The following is a 22,016-nucleotide window of genomic DNA, read 5'->3' on the forward strand; positions in this document are numbered from 1 at the left end:
CGCACTCTTTAAGACCCCCCCCCCCCCCACACACACACACACTCACACACACTCACACAGATCTAACATTTTCCATGTCAACCACTGCAGCAACAAACTAACAAACATAAGCACACACACACAAATTTACAAACATAATAATGTACCCTTACAATACTCACAATTGTAATACCTTACAATCATATTCACACACACCCACACACACACAGAGAGAGAGAGAGATATGCAAACACAGAGAGAGAGAGAGAGAGAGAGACAGAGAGAGGGAGAGAGAGAGAGAGAGAGAGAGAGAGAGACAGAGAGATACACACATGCAAACACACACACACACAGAAAGAGAGAAACACACACCAGCGCATCAAGTTTCCTGTCGGTGCTGCTCGCGGTCCTGGACTGACACAAGTCCGTTTCCTGCCTGGGACCTGATTGTTTCCTCCCTTTGACGCCTTTTGGAGGCTATAAAGAGATGGGCCCCTCCCCTCTGCCCTGCCTCCACCCCCCGCTCCCATGCCTTTTCCCACACTACCCTGCCCTCTGCTTTGCCCTATTTAAGGAAAAATAATATTATAGAGGGACTCAGAAAGGATAATACGCGTGCTGCATGGAAAACATCGCAGCCTCCACCCACTGTGCCTCCTCTGCTGTCATCGCGGCTATCTTTCTCGGGAATTTCAAGCAGATCATTTAGTTAGTCTGGCTAAACTCCTCAAAATCTGCGTTATAATTATTCATTATATTTGTCCAGTGATTGATTTGTCCAGTGATTGATTTGTCCAGTGTCCATCATTGCTGAAAGTACCGTGTAGATCGGATTAATTTCACTCTTTTCCAGATTTCGCATCTTTGAAGCTAAAAGATGATGTAAAGATCACATCCAAGAGGTTCATATAACAGACTGATATAATATCTTATATAATATAATAATAACCTTATATCATCATAAAAGGGTTGTATGCATGTTACCTCTTCTGTATGCAGGAAATGCTGTAGGGACACAAGGACTACTACACCATAAGGGACAGCTACGTCTCCTTACCCGTTTGGTGATCTGGATGTCCGTCATGAAGAAGTGGACATGCTTCTCTCCTTTATTTAGAGCCAGCTTCCTCGTCATGACAGCTACCATCATGGCAGTACTGGCCACGCCCTGGCAACACACACACACACACACACACACACACACACACACACACACACACACAAGCATGGGCACAGTTACCATCTGTCTTTGCATAGCATCTGCTGTGGTTCAACTTATCATCAACTTTAGCAACTGTAACAGGTCATTTTATATGATTAAAGTGTAACAGTGCCCTAAAATGAGCTGTAAACTCAATGATATGACTGAACTGTGCTGAATCACATCAATGCTGAGCCGATGCTGATGTGTCCACGTCCTGAGATGGGCAGCACACTTTCCCCAGCCCTCGCCCGTGAGTGTGAGTCTCATTCTCATTTGCTGATCGAGACTCATCATTCACTGGAGTTTACGGAACTCTCGTCAGCCCCTTGCCCACTTTTTTAGCATTTGCAGTGTGTGGTTGGACTCAGCGCTGGGGGTTAACATACACTTTAAGTGCCAGCTTTAGATAGAATGATTGGGTTAACATACACTTTAAGTGCCAGCTTTAGATAGAATGATTGGGTTAACATACACTTTAAGTGCCAGCTTTAGATAGAATGATTATACTGAGCTAGTAATGGGGTGTACAATGGCCAAATACAATGATGTTCTCTAAGGACAGTAACACATAGATTGTTAAAAAAACAATGCACCCTTTTTCAAGATGAAGAGGAGTATTATGTTGTGAACCAGAGATAAAACCCTATGTAGCAGACTGTATACTTATTACAGGGGTTGGACAATGAAACTGAAACACTGCCCAATATAGTGTTTGAGGTTTCACACCTTAATTTGCGTGGCCTGGTGGCCAACCTTCACTGAGTTCACTCTCCATCAGTAAGAGCAGAGTGTGAAGGCTGCGTTAGCAGAGCAATAGCACAGCTGTACACAGAACCCTGCAGTCCACACAACCAACATCATGAGGGACATATCAGAGTTCAAAAAAGGGAAAAAATGTTGGCGCACGTCTCGGGGGAGAAGCCCCAAAGAGGGTCACCACCCAGACTGTTGCGTGCCCAGAGTGGAGCACGGGGGGTGGATCAGGGCTGTTGCGTGCCCAGAGTGGAGCACGGGGGGTGGATCAGGGCTGTTGCGTGCCCAGAGTGGAGCACGGGGGGTGGATCAGGGCTGTTGCGTGCCCAGAGTGGAGCACGGTGGTGGATCAGGGATGGTTTGGGCTGCAATATCATGGCATTCCCAAGGCCCACTACTTGTTCTAGATGGGCGTGTTACTGCCAAGGACTACTGACCCATTCTGGAGGGCCATGTGCCACCCAATGGTTCAAGCATTGTACCCTGAAGGTGGTGCGGTGTATCAGGAAGACAATGCACCAATACACACAGCAAGACTGGTGACAGAGTGGTTTGACGAACATGAAAGTGAAGTTGAACATCGCCCACGGCCTGCACAGTCAGCAGACACCAGATCTGAATATTATTGAGCCACTCTCCGCCAGCGTCATGTAGTGCTCTGGCCGCTGTCCTGCGAGAGGAATGGCTCAAAATCCCTCTGTCCCACTGTGCAGGATTTGTAGGAGGCCCCACACCATACTTATAAATGATTGTGATCTAAAAACCTGTTTCATTGCCCAACCTGCGTATTTTCATGTCCTAATAATAGAGGCGATATAGGGAAGTGAGACACACATAGAAAGTCAACAGGGGATATCGTAAAACGAAAACCAGACTAAGAGGGCACAGTCATATTTCCATTTGTGCTCTCAAACAGGCTTTCCAAGCACATTACAAACTATTCAACAATTCAACACAAGGGCTAGAAAGACGATGTTAACATAAATATGCAGCATGCACCATACTTTTCTGTGTGTACACTACAAAAACAGTGGTTCTGTCTCGATAACAAGCAGTTTGGTTTTTACCTTGGTTTCAGCCACTTCTATCGCTTGCGTTTGCAAAGAAAAGCAAAAACAAGAAGAGATAAAGGTAGAGAGGTAGAATAATAGAGAGGCAGAGAGAGATAGAGAGGGAGAGGGAGAGAGATAGAGAGAGGGAGAGAGAGAGAGAGGCAGAGGGAGAGAGAAACAGAGAGAGAGGGGAGAGAGAGAGGCAGAGGGAGAGAGATAGAGAGAGGGAGAGAGAGAGAGAGGCAGAGGGAGAGAGAAACAGAGAGAGAGGGGAGAGAGAGCGAGAGAGAGCGAGAGGCAGAGAGAGTGAGCGAGAGAAACAGAGAGAGAGGGGGAGAGAGAGAGAGAAAGGGAGAGAGAGAGGGAGAGATAGAGAGAGGGAGAGAGAGAGAGAGGCAGAGAGAGAGAGCGAGAGGGAGAGAGAGAGAGAGGGAGATTAGTCAGCATAGCAGGTATAATGAGGCAGAAGATAAAAGCCACAGCCCTTGCTTTTAAATGCAAGTGAGGGATAATATTGACAGAGATAAGAATAGAAAAGACAGTAGTAAAAGATGACAAAGATAAGAATAGAAAAGACAGTAGTAAATAATGACAAAGCTGCAAAACGCAAAAGCAATTGTCCAGCAGCACCATAACACAAATCCCTGTATGGCAGTTAGTCCGCCTGGCTCTGACAGGTCACATTCCCAGCTGGAATCTCATGCAAATCCCCCCTTGCCATGTTCTTGTTCTTGGAAAACCAGGAAGCACATCCTTCCTTGGATCAGTCCACACCCCAGTGAAGAGGATGTTAACTGGGGTGTGTTTACCTCCCTTTACCAGATGGTACACAGGCAGACGTATCATCATAATCAGATCAAGACTATGGTGTGATAAGATGGTGAAGATGTATGGGCAAAGTGTTTGTGTGGTGTGTGAGCTGAGTGACAAGTATGGTTTTCTTGACTGTGGAAAATATTGAGCAACAGTGAGCATCACATGATGTGTCTTCTGCAAAAACTATCCTGCTGAAGAACTTTAAGAATTGTTTTCTGCCTGAGTAACTGCAGCAAGACACGTCCCATGATGACATCACAATGACACATAAAACTACTGCACCACCTCACTCCAACCGTGCGCTCCGGTACTCAACAAACCTACACAGCATGAAATTCCAGTGAGAAACATTATTTGTAAAACCCCTGCTCTAACACAGATTTAGAGCATTTGTTTTCTTTCCATAGGCTGCCACTGTCTGTGTGAGTGTGTAAGTGTGTGAGTGTGAGTGTGTGAGTGAGTGTGTGAGTGTGTGAGTGTGTGAGTGAGTGTGTGAGTCTGTGAGTGTGTGAGTGAGTGTGTGAGTGTGTGAGTGTGTGAGTGTGTGAGTGTATGAGTGAGTGAGTGTGAGTGTGTGAGTGTGTGAGTGTGTGTGTGTGAGTGTGTGAGTGTGTGAGTGTGTGAATGTGTGAGTGTGTGAGTGGGCTTTAAGAGCACAGGTGTGAGAGCAGCCGCGTGCCACCCTCTCTGGCCCATGGGGAGTCTCTCCGCAGCCAGTAGGAAACTTTTTCTTTCCTTTTCCAAGTCCTGGGTACAGGTTGGCCCGCCCTCTTGATCGAGTGCTGCCAAAGGCTATAAACCGCCTAAAAATGGCAATGGTGGAAAGTTTTCCCTTAAAAAACGGGGAAAACTTATAAAAACAAGGAGAGTGCGAGAGAAGAGAGAAAGCAGGAGAGAGAGAGAGAGAGAGAGAGAGAGAGAGAGAGAGAAAGAGAGAGAGAGAGAGAGCGAGAGAGAGAGAGGGAGGGAGGAGGGAGTGATGGATTATTTTCCACTCTGTCAGGGAGGTGTCTCAGTCTGGCTCACGCCGAGGTTTCTGTGCGCGGTGACTTGGGCGGCTTATCAGCACCGATCAGCTGTGGGGACGGACGGCCACATCCCACGTGCTGGCAGGCACACACTCACACACACACACACACGTCACGTACACACGCTTATACATGCATGCACACACTCACACACACAAGCTTATGCATGCAGGCACACACTCACGTACACACGCTTATACATGCATGCACACACTCACACTCACACACACACATGCACACACATACATACCCCTGAATTCACATTGACTTCACATTTACAGCATACACATATACTCACCTGCACTCGCAATGAGTTAGACAACTGAAAAAATACAAGTGTAACCAATGCACAAGCACACACACATACACAGACACACACACACACACACACACACACACACACACACACATGCTTGCACACGTGCATAGATACACAGGTGAATAAGAAATGCCTACTCATTTTCATCATCACTTTCTTCCCTCAGTTCCCATGAAATGCATCACTGACCCTCCTGTTCCTCTCTTCTCTTCTCTTCTCTTCTCTTCTCTTCTCTTCAAAGAAAGAGAATCAAGCCACCCAGCACGATGTGTGTACATGTTTTCCATATTCAAAGTGGATATCAAATTTAGTACATCTGTAAGTTTAGTAAAGTCTGTCCTCTGCTGCACAGGGCTGTATGCACTTCCTGATAACTGCTTGCACTTCTCAGAACTGACTGTGAGTTTGCCATGCATACAGTAGGTCACACTGTGTCAGTTAAGCTACTGAGTATCAAGCAAGATACCACGGAGCTGCTGCTGCCTTTATTTTATTTGTTTTTATTTATTTGTCTGACACAAGAATACAACTTTGTATCACTGTTCTGCAGTTTCCACAGAATAAAACCGAATACAAATAGACGTACATCTGTTTCAGTGTAATCTTTACATGACACTGTATTAAGTTGTTTTATATCCAAAAACACAGTTGTCATGCAACAAACGCAGAGAACTAGCTGACCAGCTGTGGTTAAAATAAGAAAAAGAATAATTCTCCATTTTGGCCATCAGGTTCGGTTTGAAAAGACAACAAGAGATGTCCAAGCTACAGTATACGTTTTTTGATTCTACTATGAAACCTCTCATGAAGGTGGCATTGTAGAGCCCTTTTGCATATATCAAATTCCATGCAGTTTTAACTACTCAGGCTCAGAATGTATAGATTAGAGAAGAATATGAGCAAAACGTTTACTGTCTATTCTATATTTCATATACTTCTTACACGATAGTGTGTAACTGTAATTGAGACAAACGCAAAGAAACAACCACTTCCCAAGAATCACCGCAGAATATTTTAAAGTGCCACAGTGCCAAACCATGCGTGAACACAAACAGTGTGAACATAAATGAAAATATTTGTCTCTATTATGATTTGCTTTCCTGCATATTGCTTCAGCTACAGGCCACGGTGTTCATTGTTTAGGCCAGCCCGCACATTTCCATATTTGACACCCAACTCTTTGTGCTTTGTTGAGGAGCGTATTGTTGGGAGGGCTGGCCTGGCCTGGCCACAGGCAGAGCTATCACATCTGTCCTGCTCCACTCTACCTCACTGTCATCCTTTTCTTCCAAAGGGTGTAACCAAAACAGTCCAAATTCAGACACAACAACAGGACCGTACGTACGCGTGACATACTTCTCCCCTCACCCAAACCTAAACTCAGCGCACGTCACACACACACACACACACACACACATACACACATACATCACACACACACACACACACACACACACACACACACACACACACACACTTCTCCCCTCACCCAAACCTTAACTCAACGCACGCCACACACACACACACACACATACATCACACACACACACACATACATCACACACACACACACACACACACACACACACACACACACACACACACACACACACACACACACACACACTTCTCCCCTCACCCAAACCTAAACTCAGCGCACCCTTCCATTACAGCATGTACACAGGAGAGTGGAGCTCACAGGCAAGTAGAGGACACTGGGACGCAACCCTCCGCACGCACACACACACACACACACACACACACACACACACACACACACATCACACACACAGACACACACACATTACACACACACACACAAGCACACACAAACACACACACACACACACACACACACACATCACATCATTTTCCAGTGCAGACTCAGACAGACTTTAGTAAGATCCCTGAGTAACACGGTTAACATCCCTCATCATACTTGTCAGCCACAGCATCACACACACACACATACACACACACACACACACAGGCACAGCATCACAGGAATGTAAAACCTCTAGTATGTGAGGAAGAGGGGCCCCAAGGAAGACGAAGACACCCTCCGACAATCACTCTACGTTAATCTTAAAGAAAGAGAGAAAGAAAGAAAGAAAGAAAGAAAGAAAGAAAGAACGAACTAAACCCTGTAGGTTAACTGCTAATATTGATAAGATGGGGAGAGTCTGTCTGACTAATCAGATGAAAACTACAGAATTTGCAAGCTCACTGCAATTACAAAGACATAAATGATACAGTGGAAGAATGAGTAATGCTACAGAGGAACTTTTGTTTTTCAAAGTACCCAATTAAGACCAGATGCATTACTGAGGAAGGTGACGCAGAGCTTGGTCACTGTGTGCACAGTCTGCCATTAGTCACCAGGCTGTTTACCTGCCGTGATTTCACGGTTAAATTATTAAAAGATCAGACCGTTGTCCAGCACCACTGTTGAACCTTAATATGTACCAAACACAACAACTACACTTTTAAGATGACATGAATATTCAGTACATGTACACATGTACACACACACACACACACACACACACACACACACACACACACACACACACACACACACACACACACACACACTTGAATCTAACGTCATACTACTTGATAAATCCACATTTACTGTAGCACATCCTAATTTGCATTAAGTATAAGATAAGGGACTCTGAGCTGTCGTGGTAACACGCCTTAACAACAGTGATGCATTGGACTACACAGAATAAGTAACCATTCGGATTCTGCCCATATAGCCTAAAAGCTCTCTCTCCTGCTCTCTCCACTGCCATATAGCCTAAAAGCTCTCTCCTCCTCTCTCCACTGTACCAATTCAGATTAATCGTTTTGTTTGAATCAAGGGTGGCAGAATTGCAATGACATTGTACCAGGAAATCCTTCATTCTTCCTGGAATACGGTTGAACGGAGCGGTAAAACTCCATGAACTTTGACCTTGTAACAGTCTGTCTAGAACAACCTTGTCCAACCCATTTCTGGCATGCACTTGGTTGGTGAACCATTACCCTGACCCATAACTCTTGACCTGAGTGGTGCTGTGTGTCCCTCCTGAGATCCCTTACCATGAGGCCTGTGAAGAGGCAAACCACCCGGCCACACCTGGTCTCGGGGGACACATCGCCGTAGCCCACCGTCAGGAAGGTGATGGCTGTCAGCCAGAGGGCCATGTCCATGTTGCCTGTCCTTTCCTGGACCTGCCTGGAGGGGAACAGGTAGAGGGGCTTGAATGTGGGTAAAGGAGTACGCAAAGACAAAGACACATGCTGTAATGTATGTAATAAAACAGGAAATACAAATTCAAACACATTCGAATACACATTCGAAAACCAATCTGACAAATGAAAAAGCAAGAAAGACAGCAAAGCATAATGCAAATAAAAGCATAAATAAATAGTCAATAAATCAAATAAAACTAAATAATCAGATAACCAAATAATCAAAATAGGCTAAATGTAATGTAGGAAAAGACACGGATATTCAAAGCTAATAACGTATACCCAAGTGAAATGATGAGGGGTAAAAGGGCATAAAAGAATGCTTTTTTCTTGTTCCCAAAAGATTACCTCAAAAGTTAGTTTTTCAACCGAAGTCAAAATATTGTAACGAACAAACAAACAAACAAGGTTTTCCTTGGGTTATCATTAAAGATTTTTTTTGGCAGTTCTAAATTCTCTGAAAATAAGGGGCAACTTTTGTGCAGGTGGCTTCCGCATTCGTGAGCAGTCTTCCTTCAGAGATTAAATCCGCATTCGTGAGCAGTCTTCCTTCAGAGATTAAATCCGCATTCGTGAGCAGTCTTCCTTCAGAGATTAAATCCGCAGTCTTGAGCAGTCTTCCTTCAGAGATTAAATCCACTTCCTCTATTTTAAAGATGAAAAGATCATTTTCAAACTTTTATGCCCTTTTACCCCTCATCATTTCACTTGGGTATCCGTTATTGACTTTGAATATCTGTGTCTTTTCCTACATTGTATTTAACCTATTTTGATTATTTGATTATCTGATTATTTAGTTTTATTTGATTTATTGACTATTTATTTATGCTTTTATTTGCATTATGCTTATATGCATTATGCTATGTCTTTCTTGCTTTTTCATTTGTCAGATTGTTTGATTTGGTTCAAGTTCATGTTTTCATCAGCTTTGTAGCATCAGGTTTACAGCATTAACCTATATAATCCTTTTTAGCAAGAAATCACATGTCTATTCTGTGAAGAAGTACCACCCTCAAAAGTTTTTCAGTGGTGGTGTGGTTTGGAAACAAACTGATCAACTGATCAACTTGTGTTTCTGAAAATGCCTTTTCTACTCTGGAGAGCTACAGTCAACGTCTTATTCCAGATATGATTTACACTTTTGGACAGTTTTACATAAAAAAATGTTTTGTCCAAATGAGGAAAATCTCTAAATCTCTAATGTCTGAACACATGGGTTTTTAGGCAGTGCAAGTTTATTAGCAGTTGGCACAGAGGTTCTGACTGGACCCCATGAACAACAAATCTTTTCTTAGACATCCTTTCCAGGCACTGGCCTCAAATTGACCATCAACATCAGAGGCAGAGCACAGCTGGCCGGGGCTGAGGTGCTGTTTCTAATCAGCTGATGTGAAAGCGAATGCAAATGTCTATGTGCCCAGATCTGGCTACCTCCGTGAGCGGCCTATGCATTAGTACAGATCTGTACGTCTGCACCGACGTCTGTCAGTGTGTGCAGTCTTTTCCACATGTTTCTGTTTCGTGTGTGCATGAACATATGTGAATATATCCTGCGATGGCATGAACAAAATGCCTGAACTATTGTTTGAAATCCAGGAGGTTGAAAGATGTTGAAAGATGCCGAATTTGGTTCTGTTTGATTAGATGTAGACAAAGGTGTGGAGGCCTGAACCTGAAGTCGAGTTCTCTCTGAGGAAGAAGCTGTCATGGCTGTCATCCCCTTCTTGCTGTGGCCAGCAGCTTTCATTTACCAACTTGGTCTGCTAGCCTGGGGTCTCTCTGTCTCTGTCCTCACTAGCCCAGCTAAACCATGAGCTTCAAGACAATCATAACCCAATTTTCCTGGAAAGGTGAAACATGCAGAAAAAACAAATGTCACCCCGAAGTAGTCTACATTAAAGCAGCAATACTGAGTTCTTTTCACAAACTAGTAAGCTAACTACTTAAAAGGCATGCAAAAACCTTGCAAACACCACCAACAGCCCAGCTGACACTGATAGAAGCTTGCCAACACACTAACTGGTGTCTTTTGGCAGTATAGCTGGCAATGTCATGCGTGTGAAAGCTTTTCTTCCATTTTTGCACAGAACTACATAGGGCATATCCTGGATGGCTAGTGGGGAACACACAGGTGTTTATCTGTCCTTCACATGACAATATGCAATCAAAATTAATTTTAGGATGGTACCAAAACTAGTTGCCTATAAAACCATACCTCAAAAAGTGTCAAATTGTTGCATAGTGTTACATTAATTGATGTGATTTGCGCATGCATAGACGTTTGTGTCCTTACTGACCGCAGAGTGCAGTCATGATGAGGTTTTTGAAACACTGAGGAAACTGGAAGCTACCACACCACACACTTAGCAAATAATAAGCCATGCCTTTCGCAATATAACCCCTAGGACATCCTCACAAGCAAGCAACACCATCCCTAAAGATAACTTTACAGTGATGCATAACCTTCCCTAAACCAATTCAATTAAAGAAGCTGCATGCACTTAAGAATAATGAATAATGGTTTGATTTAAACATTTGTGCGAAAACACATACTGTTACTCCAACTTACTTAACTCTGTTCTGATGTAGAGTACCTAACGCTCGACTCAACGTTTTTCTGTAGTCATTGTTTTACAGATCATCAGATGTAAAGGTGACTGTGTGTGTGTGTGTGTGTGTGTGTGTGTGTGTGTGTGTGTGTGTGTGTGTGTGTGTGTGTGTGTGTGTGTGTGTGTGTGTGTTTGTGTGGGTGGGTGGGAATATGCAAATGTGTATATATGAATGCATGTGTGTGTCAGTAAAAGTGTGAATGAGTGACAGTGTGTGTGTCTATGTATATGTGTCGGGGGTTGGGGGTGGGTGTTATAGAGAGTATGTAAGTGTGTTTGTTTGTGTGTGTGTGTGTGTGTGTGTGGGAGTGTACGTGTGTGTCTACCTCTCACACAGCGTGAGTGTCCAGGAGGCCAAGATCCAGAAGATCACGATGAAGGCCAGCAGGGTGCGTGCAGGGTACTTGTTCATGAGCACCTTGAGCAGGAAGCGGAAGGAGAAGTTGATTTTGTTCAGCGAGCCGATGGTCCTGTACGAGGCGTTCAGCAGCACCTTACTGTGCAGCAGGATGGTCCTGTGGACCAGGTACAGCCTCAGGAACATCATGGCCGTCAGCAGGATCTCCACGTCCCGCAGGGGCCCCAAGCTTCTCGTCGAGAGGCACAGCGGGGCGGAGAAGTTCTTCGGGGGGTCCCCGTCAAGCAGCAACTGGGACAGCGAGGAGGCGTCCACCTCCTCCTCCACCACCTCCTCCTCTGCTGGGCTCCACCAGTACGTGACCACCGGGTGGATGGTGCAGACCAGCAGCTCCAGGGAGATGCCCAGCACACGGGGTCTGGTCATGGCGATGCGCCAGTCCAGCTGATTGTGGTCGATGACAAACAGCTGTGAAAGAGCAGGAAGATGGGGATAAGAACGAGTGAGGCAGTGACAGAGCAGGGAGAGGGGGATAAGAATGAGTGAGGCAGTGACAGCGAGAAAGAGGACAAGCAGAAGGGAAGACATAGGGTAGAAACAGATAGAGACCGATACAAAACAAAATGGAGGGAACCAAGAACAGAGACACAGGGGGGAAATATATAGTGGCAACAGCTCACAGAAACCAGGAAGAGAGAGAGAGACAGAGAAGTGTAAGCCCAAAGAAAGAGAGAAATATAGACCACCATCATGCCTGCTTTGGTTGACCACGGGTAGCGATGATTAACTCAAACAGGGAGATAACTGGGTGACAGGGAGGGACCCAATGCAGATCAAGCTAACCAACCTGATAAAAGAAATAAGGACCGACAGACATCAAAAGGCGGTCACGCCTTATCTCAGAAAACCCGTAAATATGAACTCAGCATCGATCCCCAATGCAAATAGGTATGCAGGATTAACTCCTTTCGTACAACGCTGAAATATCTTATATATGCTGTTGGTTAACACTCGGACAGTGCATCATAGAGACTCAAACAGAGCAACACAGATAACACGAAATAAATATTATATATTACATAAAATCTCTGTTGACCTCATATTGGCCAAATAAAAGTCAGCATTCAAAAGTTCATGGTTTAATATCTAAAACCTTGATGGCCATCTAGGGCAAATATTTAAATCATGTCGTGAGACCAACCAATGTTGTAACACTACTGTGGTCTATGGACTCTCCATTGCAGGGCAAGTTCTAATACGCGCGTGTGTGCAACACCACTGTGGTCTATGGACTCTCCATTGCAGGGCAAGTTCTAATACGCGTGTGTGCAACACCACTGTGGTCTATGGACTCTCCATTGCAGGGCAAGTTCTAATACGCGTGTGTGCAGCTCAAGTGGTGTAACATAATCAAGTGCAGCAATGCTCAACCAAACCCAACATTGGTCAAGAAAAGGTTGCACAAATGCTTTGAATTCTGGCATGACTTGCACGTGGTTACTCGGGTACGGGCGAAGCGGCTACCCATCCCTTAGGGTAGTTAATGAAGGGCTCCAGAAAAAGCACAGCTGCGCAAGAGGACGGGGCGCTAGCAGAAACGGCAGGCGGTGCCAGGGCTGCCTCGTCATGAGGGAGCGGTTGACGTCTGCTTCTGGTGGTTCTAGGCGTCGCTGCACCAGGCCGGCGTGAGCGCAGAGCCCCTCTCTCTCTACATGGAGTGCCACAAGCGCCTCGCTGCACCAGGCCGGCGTGAGCGCAGAGCCCCTCTCTCTCTACATGGAGCGCCACAAGCGCCTTGCTGGAATTCAGCATGGGACAGGTGGCGCAGAGGGACTGGGTGGAGGAGCTTAAGGGATTGGGGTGGGGGTGGGGTGGGGTGCTTGTGGGGGGGGGGGGGTGGGGGGGGGGGGTTGTGGGAGGTCGGGGTGAGATAGGGATCATGTAGAGGCAGGTGATGTGTTGGCAGACAGTTTTGGGAACATGTGTTTAGCCACTCAGCATGAGTTCCACAGGCTGGGGGCCCAACTCTACACGCTGCTGCATACTATGATAGGGCGTCTCAAGCTTCACACAACTTGAAATAAAATTGCAATTTTCTTGTATATCTTGTATTCTTTTTTCCTCTTCACAGACAATATAGTTTTCTTGTGACATCTCTGGTGCATCTTACATACTCCTTCTCCTCTAGGATAAGACATATTGCTTTGAGCAAAGAAGCAAAAAAAAATACAAGCCTACAATTCCAATTCCATAATATAATAGAAACATCATAAAATCGACTCAGGAACGCCTCCAGATCAATTTATGTTTTAGAGAGTCACAGTATTAACCACGGCACTAATGTGTTTTCCAGCCCAAAGTATATTAAAATCTCAAACTCCAGCACATAGAGCAGCCCAAATCAGCCCGGCTATATATACGAGAAGGTGAAATGACCTCGAGCCCCTCCAGAAACTGCACTGGCCTTATCTCCGCGCAGCATTCACAACAGCTATCGTCCTCCCTCTGGTATGTCTCCTGGAACCGTCCCAACAGCCATTACAATCAGTCCTCTCCGTCTAGGTGGGTCGTTCCTGGCAGAGCCTCGCTCATCTGGCTGGGGCCTTTACTGCCCCTGTCCTCCCTTTCATGAATGGCTTCTCAGCGTTTATACAGCACCGTGCTGGACCAAAGGTATCGTCACAGACACACCTCTGCCCCTCTCTCTCTCTCTCTCTCTCTCTCTCACACATACTCTCTTTCTCTCTCTCTCTTCCTCTCTCTCTATCTCTCTCACGCACACTCTCTCTCTCTCTCTCTCTCTCTCACACACACACTCTCTCTCTCTCTCCCTCTCACGCACACTCTCTCTCTCTTTCTCTCTCTCTCTCTCTCTATCTCTCTCTCTCTCACACACACACACACTCTCTCTCTCTCTCTCTTTCTCTCTCTCTCACACACACTCTCTCACGCGCACACACACACACACGCAACATCTGACATTCACAGATCTGAAACCCTTGGGTTTGGCATGAAGAGAAGGTGGCTGGCATGGGAGCGGTGGGTGGGTGTCCTTAGTGTTGAGTTACAGCACCTTCTCCCGATCTCTGGCTCTTGGTGCATGGACAAGATATTACGCGCACAGGGACAAAAATAAGCCCAGCAGATCGCCCCTGCAAAAACCCTTAGGCATCGCATCTCGTCTTGTCTCATTTCATCTCATCGCGTCTCATCACGGCTCACTGACAGCAGGCTTGAGCAAACGCAAGGAAGTCTCCATAACATTAAATTAGTTTAAATGAATAACCAAAACATTATATTGTTGGAATCCTCCACGGTGGTTAAGAGTGAACTCTGAGAAAACTCTGAGAAAACTTTGAGATATGTGACTTAACTTATACTCTTGCAAACCAGACTTTTGACTATTAGTAGAAACACTAGCCAACAAAAGTACAAAACAAAAGATCAATTATAGGATGTTGCTTAGGCATTATGCTTTTTTTGTGAGGTTTCTCCAATTCAGTGATTGTGCTTTGCACTAACTTGCTTACAGTTAAGAGCAAGCGTTTCTGTGATTTGCATCAGACGGTTCATGCCACCCTGTGCAAGGGCCATTTGCAGTTTAGCCTATTTAACTTACTACTAAAACATGCCAAGTGTTATACTGACTTCCATCGATGAGAGGCCTGTGTGATTCATCAGCTGTTTTTGTGTTAGTGTAGCACCGCACTCACCCTGACATCCTTATAGTGGAAGGCTACGATGAGGACGAGCAGACAGCCAGTTGAGACGCTGATGGCGCTGCCGATAGTCAAGGCGTACACTGAACCCTGGGAGACACAGAAACACAACACTGATATAAAAGAAACTAGAAAAACAGAGAAAATAAACCAAACCAGTCAAGAAAAACAGGGGCGAGGGCTTCGCTGGGCCCGACAAGACACCGCTCGGCTTTCAAAGCACTTTCCGCTCCGTGTTTTCCAGTAGCTGGGCAGATAGCGGAATGTTGTGACCTTCGAGGCAAAGATCTGCACCTCAGCACCGGTTTGGGGCGACGGCTTTCACCGGAGCCGTGCATGGGAATAATGGGAGCGCCTAGAAAACATGGGAGCGCAGGCACGCACACACGCTAGAGTGAGGAGTGAGTGAGAGAGAGAGAGAGAGAGAGAGAGAGTGAGAGAGTGAGAAAGAGAGAGAGAGTGAAAGAGTGAGAGAGTGAGAGAGAGAGAGAGTGAAAGAGAGCGAGAGAGAGAGAGAGAGTGAGAGAGAGAGAGAGAGAGAGTGAGAGAGTGAGAGAGAGAGAGAGTGAAAGAGAGTGAGAGAGAGAGTGAAAGAGAGTGAAAGAGAGAGAGAGAGGTAGAGAGAGAGAGAGAGAGAGAGAGAGAGAGAGAGCCGTGCCAAGCACTGACTGCGCACATGACTGTGCCTTCACCAGGGCTTCACAAACTGCCAAAAATCTGGACGGAGTTTGAGGAGATGCGTGTGTAACAACCCATTTCATCGCTCCCTAATGGCCCTTCTGTACATTCCGCGTGCACACAGCTTGAGATAGATGAGTGTGTGTTATACATAAATAACCCACTCCCTTACATCCCTTACACATGTGCACAAACACACACACACATTATGACAAGTGTGAATCATTAGCTGTGTAGTAACATACTCACAGAAGTGATCTCCACTTTAAACAGAAGTGAAAGGAGCAATCATGCTTTTTGAGCACTTATTTTTACTTAGTTATTTTGCTTCACAGCATGTCTTAATGTAATTAAGTCTAAACTAGCCGATAACAGAACATCATTCGCCCACTCCCATGCTGTGGCTAAAGATAAGGGAGTTCAACACCACACCACAAGAAGTGTCAGTTTCTTCTCGTGTCAGTAAACACAGTATGCAGTATGCAGAAAAACACCATACTCAAACTACAACACAATCAGGGATTAGGGTTTGCTGCCAGTTGTCAGTGCCAAAGTCATTGACTTTGTGTGCGGTGTTGAAAGTTGTGTCCACTTTCACAACAAGCCAGTTTGTCTTTCCTTTGTCACAAAATCATTTGTCAGTGAGTGCAGAAGTATTAGGTACATAGCATCTGATAGTGATCTTAAAAGACGTTCAAAAGTACATGATAACTGAATCATCCCAATTTCTGCTGAGAAACCATTGTTAATCAGTCTTTACTCTGTGAGGCCTTCTTGTGCCAACACGCAGAGTCAGTAATCACTACTGTGGGAAAGTGTTAATTAGGGAATACATCTCAAATTGGGTTAGACACTTGCTTGTTGTGGTGGTGTGGTTGGTACGTCATTTCCTGTTTATTTATCCCTGGAAAATCTGTGTGTCTTTACAAGTGTTTGTAACCCCCCCCCCACACACACACACATTTTTTTCCTTCTGTGAGGCGTATTGTGTTACTTCCTTGTATGAAATGCGCCGTACAAATAAAGTTTGATTTGATTTGATTTGTTATAAGGCATCTCATGGATTAACTCCCATTGAAGGAGAACCTCTCAGCTTTGTGCCTTGGGATGGGGCTGTATCGTGTGTGAGAGAATGATTGAGGTCCTGGCCACCCTGAAGTGCTGTCTCTTTGTGAACATAATAGCTTATGATAGAGGCAACCTGTCCAACCCTAAATGCATTTGTTACCCTAAATACAAAAATATATAACAACAATCAAAAAGTTGTACTGTAAGCAAAGCAAAACAATATGTCCTGAGGTAAAATGTTCAGTTTAAAGTCTCCTGTAAATGGAGTACCAATGCTCCTGCACTAAGCTGAGGATGGGAAGCTGCTGACCTAAAAAAAACGACTTGCTAATGGCTGTCTCGCCATTTAAATGAAGAAAGGTGTGTTGTTTGTTGCCATGACGTAGACTTGCACTCCTGATGTAACGTCCATGGAAGGTTTAATGGGGTGATAGTTTAATGACAACTAAGTTTACAGTGTAAAAGATACTAGTAATTGCAAAACGTCAGTCTGACGACAGGAAACTTCAACACATAAAGGTATGTTCTGACGTGTGTTGGCAACATACATTGGTTTCCGCAGTTTCACTGTCAATATTTTCAGTGTGTCTAATTTTAGAAGACTCCGGGATACTTGACTAAATTGTTGTAGACTACCTAGACCTTCCATCTTTAAATAACAAACAGATCAGGCAAGATTTGAATGAGACGAAAGCATTCACACTATGCAGCTTCTGCGGATGAACCATTAAACTTGTTGCGGTCGAGGGTCGTACTTGAGAGTCGAAAACCATGATGAAGGGGAGAGTGGGGAAACATGAGCCAGTGGGTAAGTTTACCCATCACCTGGATAAGGACGCAGTAGGGTACACAGTTTCTATCATTTGACCAAGTTTAGTTTTTATTTTCCACTTTCATTTTGCAGCGGAAGAAGGAACCATGTCATTTGTCACAAAAGTTTTTTTTTTCTTTTTTTTTTGTGTCAGGTATAAATAGTCTCGCATCAAACATTTAAAACGATTATACCAGATACTGTATGTTGATGAACTGGCAGTGTGTAAAAATGTCAGAGAATTATAAAAAGTGTAGCTCTGGGTTGCTAGACTAAGCACTCTTCCCCAAAAAGTGGCTGTGAGGCTAACTAAGACATTATTTCTTAATCCTTAAGACTTGGCAAACAATCTTCAGGTTTCAGAACTGCAGACCAATTAGTTGAATCATTAGTTTAAATCAGCAGAATGGGGAACTTAATTATTAATAATTATATTATGAATTATACTTAAAAAATCTGATGTATACATTGGTTAGTAACAGTTTTCTCAGATGGCTCAACTCACCCTGTCAATTGGATCAGCTTACCCCGAGCATGGGGCAAATTGAGCCACTTTTTTTTGGGACCCCATATTTTGTTGTCTATTTGCGTTAGACTGCTAAGGTTTCAATTGATGGCCCTCATCCTGGACTTGAGTCATCTGCATTAGTTTTATTATGGTCTCATATTCCCTTGGCTATGGGTTGACTTAGGTGAAAAACGGCTCATCTTACCCCACTCTCCCCTATACTAGGTCTATCACTAGCTAAGCAAATTGCAGGCACACTTGATCCCCTCTGTTCCCATATCTTCATATATAAGTGTATATCATGCTATTCATCAGGACTGATTTTAAGGCTACGCTCTTTATCCAAATAACTGCTGACTTAACGACAAATATGGACCTAGACAGGTACACTTTTGAGTCAGAAGCTATAACTTAGCACAGTGTGTTACCTACCGTGATTACAAATGGTTGTGCAATTAACTCCAGACAAATTTCTGTGGTATGTTTGTGGGACAACACATGAAAATTAACACGGGTGCTTGTGTGCCCTTGGAGGTCAACCCACGAATCCATTGTTCAAACAAGCACTAATTATGCACCAAATGATGTGGAAAGATACACTAGGACTCTGAAAATCAGGAGGGGGGAGCAAAATGTGGAAAAACTTCCATAAATAGCCAGTTTTCCTGCATAACCTGGTTTCCAAGAAATGTTATTCTTAAATACACGGTCACGCCTTGAGGGCGCAAGGCGGCTACTCCTTTGCATGCAAATTAATTTTTCTCCAAATTGCCCTAGAAACGTTTGAAACAACATACGCATTTACTAAAATAATTGATGGAAACTGAAGACGTTTATACTAATTTGCTAAATCAAGATAATGTATAGGAAAATTCAAGCAAAGCTAATTAGGTGCCAGTGGTTGAGATGCTGGAAAAACATCTCTGGAGTGCATGTGTGCAGAGGATTGTCTGCCCACAACCAGCGGCTATACACCACAACAAGCCTACCTGACCAGGATTAAAGCAGTACAAGCCTAAGCAGTAAATGCACTTTGTTGGTTGCATTATAACATTATATGCAGACTTTTTTTTTTACTTTCTATCACTGCCCTAAACATTTGACATGCACTTGCTGGTGCTTCCAAGAATCTTCCCTGTCAGTTCGTTACACGCATTCTGCATGATTCGTCAAATGCTATTCTTTTGGGCCTACTATGACTTAGTGGCCTACAGTGTGTACCAAGTTGTGCAGTGGTTGTTTTATTTTTTTCTCACGCAGTTTGAAAAGGCATTTGTCACCTGCAGAGAAATCATGCATTCAGTCCCCTGCCCTGAGTATACAACAGAAACAAAGTTATCTCCCACATGGACCTGGTGTGAGCGAACTGTTTGACAGTACACAAGATATCTGGTTTCCTGGCTTAGTCACCATAAAGTGAATTTCTACAGTAGCCGGCCGGTCATCTGGTTACATTAATTGCTTAGGGCTGCGATTGTTGGTGAAAAACCATCAGGTTAAGGGAAACAAGGTCACTCAGCCTAAAATAGCGCATAACATCGACAAGGATTTCCTATGTTTTAGTACCCCAATCCAAGGAAGGACAACTCTGCCGGCGTGTTTGATGTTGACGCTGTTGACCAGGCATGGGATCGCAGATTACAGGCCTACTTTATAGCATTGTTATGGTTTAGAAACGAATTGATATTGGTAGTTAATTAATCCATCTAAAAAAGTTATGCGTGTTTTGTCACCTATTATCTGTTTTAAGTAGCATCAGTTTGTGGCATTGTGAATGGGCAAGGAATAACTGCTAACAGTATTTGCTTTGAGGTGACAAGCTAGTGCTAGTGTAAATAAAAATATAGCAATAATTTCCTCTTCAACGTTTTAGCGATTTATTTAAAAACCCACACACATAGGCTACATATTCTCTACAAGCTCAGGTAAATGACAGATAAAATTGACAGTTGACTATATACATTCTCACTTACCCGTTGATAAACGACAGGACACAGCTCATTGTGAAGAATCATAAGTGTTATTCCAAACACCGCGGTGGCAAGTGCCCATGCACACAGGCGCTTTTTGTCCTCCAGCAAAAACTTTCTGTTCCTTAACCTGTACAGATTTTCGCCCTCGATTGGATTAACTTTCTTACAGAGACCGTAGGACAGCGGAACGGTGATCTCTGTGTCGCCGCCGTTGCGTTTAATCAGACCATCGCAATTCCTCTCGTCCACTTTTGAATCTGGGAACAGGTTGCGGTCAGTCATCTCCATTGCTCGCCCAAACCAGACTGTCCCTGTCGTCCTCCTCGGTTGCTTCGTCTTCCTCTTGTCCTCCGGCCGCGCTTTCCCTCCGATTACGAGAGGGCATTGCACGTGTGGCGAACAGATCGTCAAGCTCTCCGGCTGTTCTTCACACATTAAAAAAGCGGGACTGAGATCCAGCGGTGCGCACCTTCCCAAAGTTGTGCGTTTGTGACTCGCTCTACGGTGACGCGTACAACTTGCCTGTGCGTTTTACAGGCGCTTGCGCCTATTTGCTAGGTATGTAAGTTTGCTTTCAGAAGAAGCTTGACAGATATGTCACACACTTCTCCCTGGTGCGTCTGTTTTCTCCTTCGTTTAAATGGAGGGACAACCACAAGGAGGAGGAAGTCACAGCGTGTGTCCGTCATTCTGCTGAAGAGATGGAGATACCAATCTGGCTTTTACTGCTCGCAGAACTAGGTTATTTTCATTTCCCTCTTAACAGATGTCGAGGGCTGTCCGGGTTGTTATCACAACGGACCATGTGTCATCAAACACAAGTAGAGATATTCAGTTTAATAGTTAGAAGTTAATGTAGAGCAATATCTTAATAAAAATAATAAATTGCATCATGCCGTTTCAAATATGATACGACATGATGTATACACTGAACCACAAACCTGCTGATAATACATTACAAAAATATGAGATTGCCATTGTCATCAAATTGATGAAGTTCCATAATTTATAGAGGCTAATTTTGAGGGCCCAATTATCAGTCCGTATTTAGTCCTTTGAACAGTCACATTGAGTGCTGTTTCATATTGATTAAATTAACGCTACCTCAAGGTAACATGTCAGTGTGCTTGTTTCCACCAGAAGTCGAAACATTTTCTATGAGACACCACTAGTCACAAATCTCAAAATCAAAGATCAGAGGATGAGACCTGATCATTATAGACCAAGTCATTAGGAATTACTGTTAGCTTAGATTTAACCAATACATCGTCTGCCTGATGATAATGATAACCTATTTGTCACTGAGTATACTCCCATAAATGTATTTTTGACTGTAAGGTCATGATGAGATTAACTATGCTAACTCAACTTGTGTGGACCATGTACAACCATTAGCCATCTCAAGAAGGACCTCTTATGGATGAAAGTGGCAGTGCAGTGTGCATGTCTAGTTTTACTATAATAAAATAGAAAAAAAGACTACACTATTAAATCTGCCAGTCAAAACCAACAAGACACATCACTTTTGTCTATAATGACAGCAGCATGGCACTGACTGATAATCAAAATCATTGATCATGCGTGTCAACAAGAGAAAGAAGTGGTATCCTATAAGAAGCCGCTTTAGATACCTGGAATATGCAGAGCCCAAAGTCAAGCCACAAAGTCCCTAGTTATTGAACATCATAGAGATTGGGGCCTTGCACTTGGTAGCACCTGCCTCACAACTCCTTCTCAAAGAAAGAGGAAGACAAGTAATAGTAACAGAACAAATGCATTTAATTTAATCAAGAAAGTGTAACTTCTTGAAAAGGGATCTTTGAGATTAGTCAATGTATCTAACTTCCTGACTACCCAATTCACCAACCGTCCTCCCCCCCCCCCCAGCTGTCTCAGGTTGA

The 22,016-nt window shown here is 44.2% G+C and overlaps 1 protein-coding gene across 1 annotated transcript in view; it reads right to left on the minus strand.

The window, feature by feature from the left end:
* Positions 1 to 21,125, minus strand: part of kcnn4 (potassium intermediate/small conductance calcium-activated channel, subfamily N, member 4) — a 31,291-nt gene extending 10,166 nt beyond the window's left edge. The window contains exons 1-5 of the mRNA XM_012818136.3: positions 20,116 to 21,125; positions 15,072 to 15,167; positions 11,327 to 11,826; positions 8,239 to 8,374; positions 1,037 to 1,147 (exon numbers count right to left, since the gene is read on the minus strand). Of these exons, the coding sequence (XP_012673590.1) occupies positions 1,037 to 1,147; positions 8,239 to 8,374; positions 11,327 to 11,826; positions 15,072 to 15,167; positions 20,116 to 20,550 (1,278 nt within the window). The 5' untranslated portion in view covers positions 20,551 to 21,125. The remainder of the gene's footprint in view (positions 1 to 1,036; positions 1,148 to 8,238; positions 8,375 to 11,326; positions 11,827 to 15,071; positions 15,168 to 20,115) is intronic.
* Between the last annotated feature and the right edge of the window lie 891 nt (positions 21,126 to 22,016).

This window comes from Clupea harengus, chromosome 11, assembly GCF_900700415.2.
Source record: "Clupea harengus chromosome 11, Ch_v2.0.2, whole genome shotgun sequence".
Taxonomy (NCBI): domain Eukaryota; kingdom Metazoa; phylum Chordata; class Actinopteri; order Clupeiformes; family Clupeidae; genus Clupea; species Clupea harengus.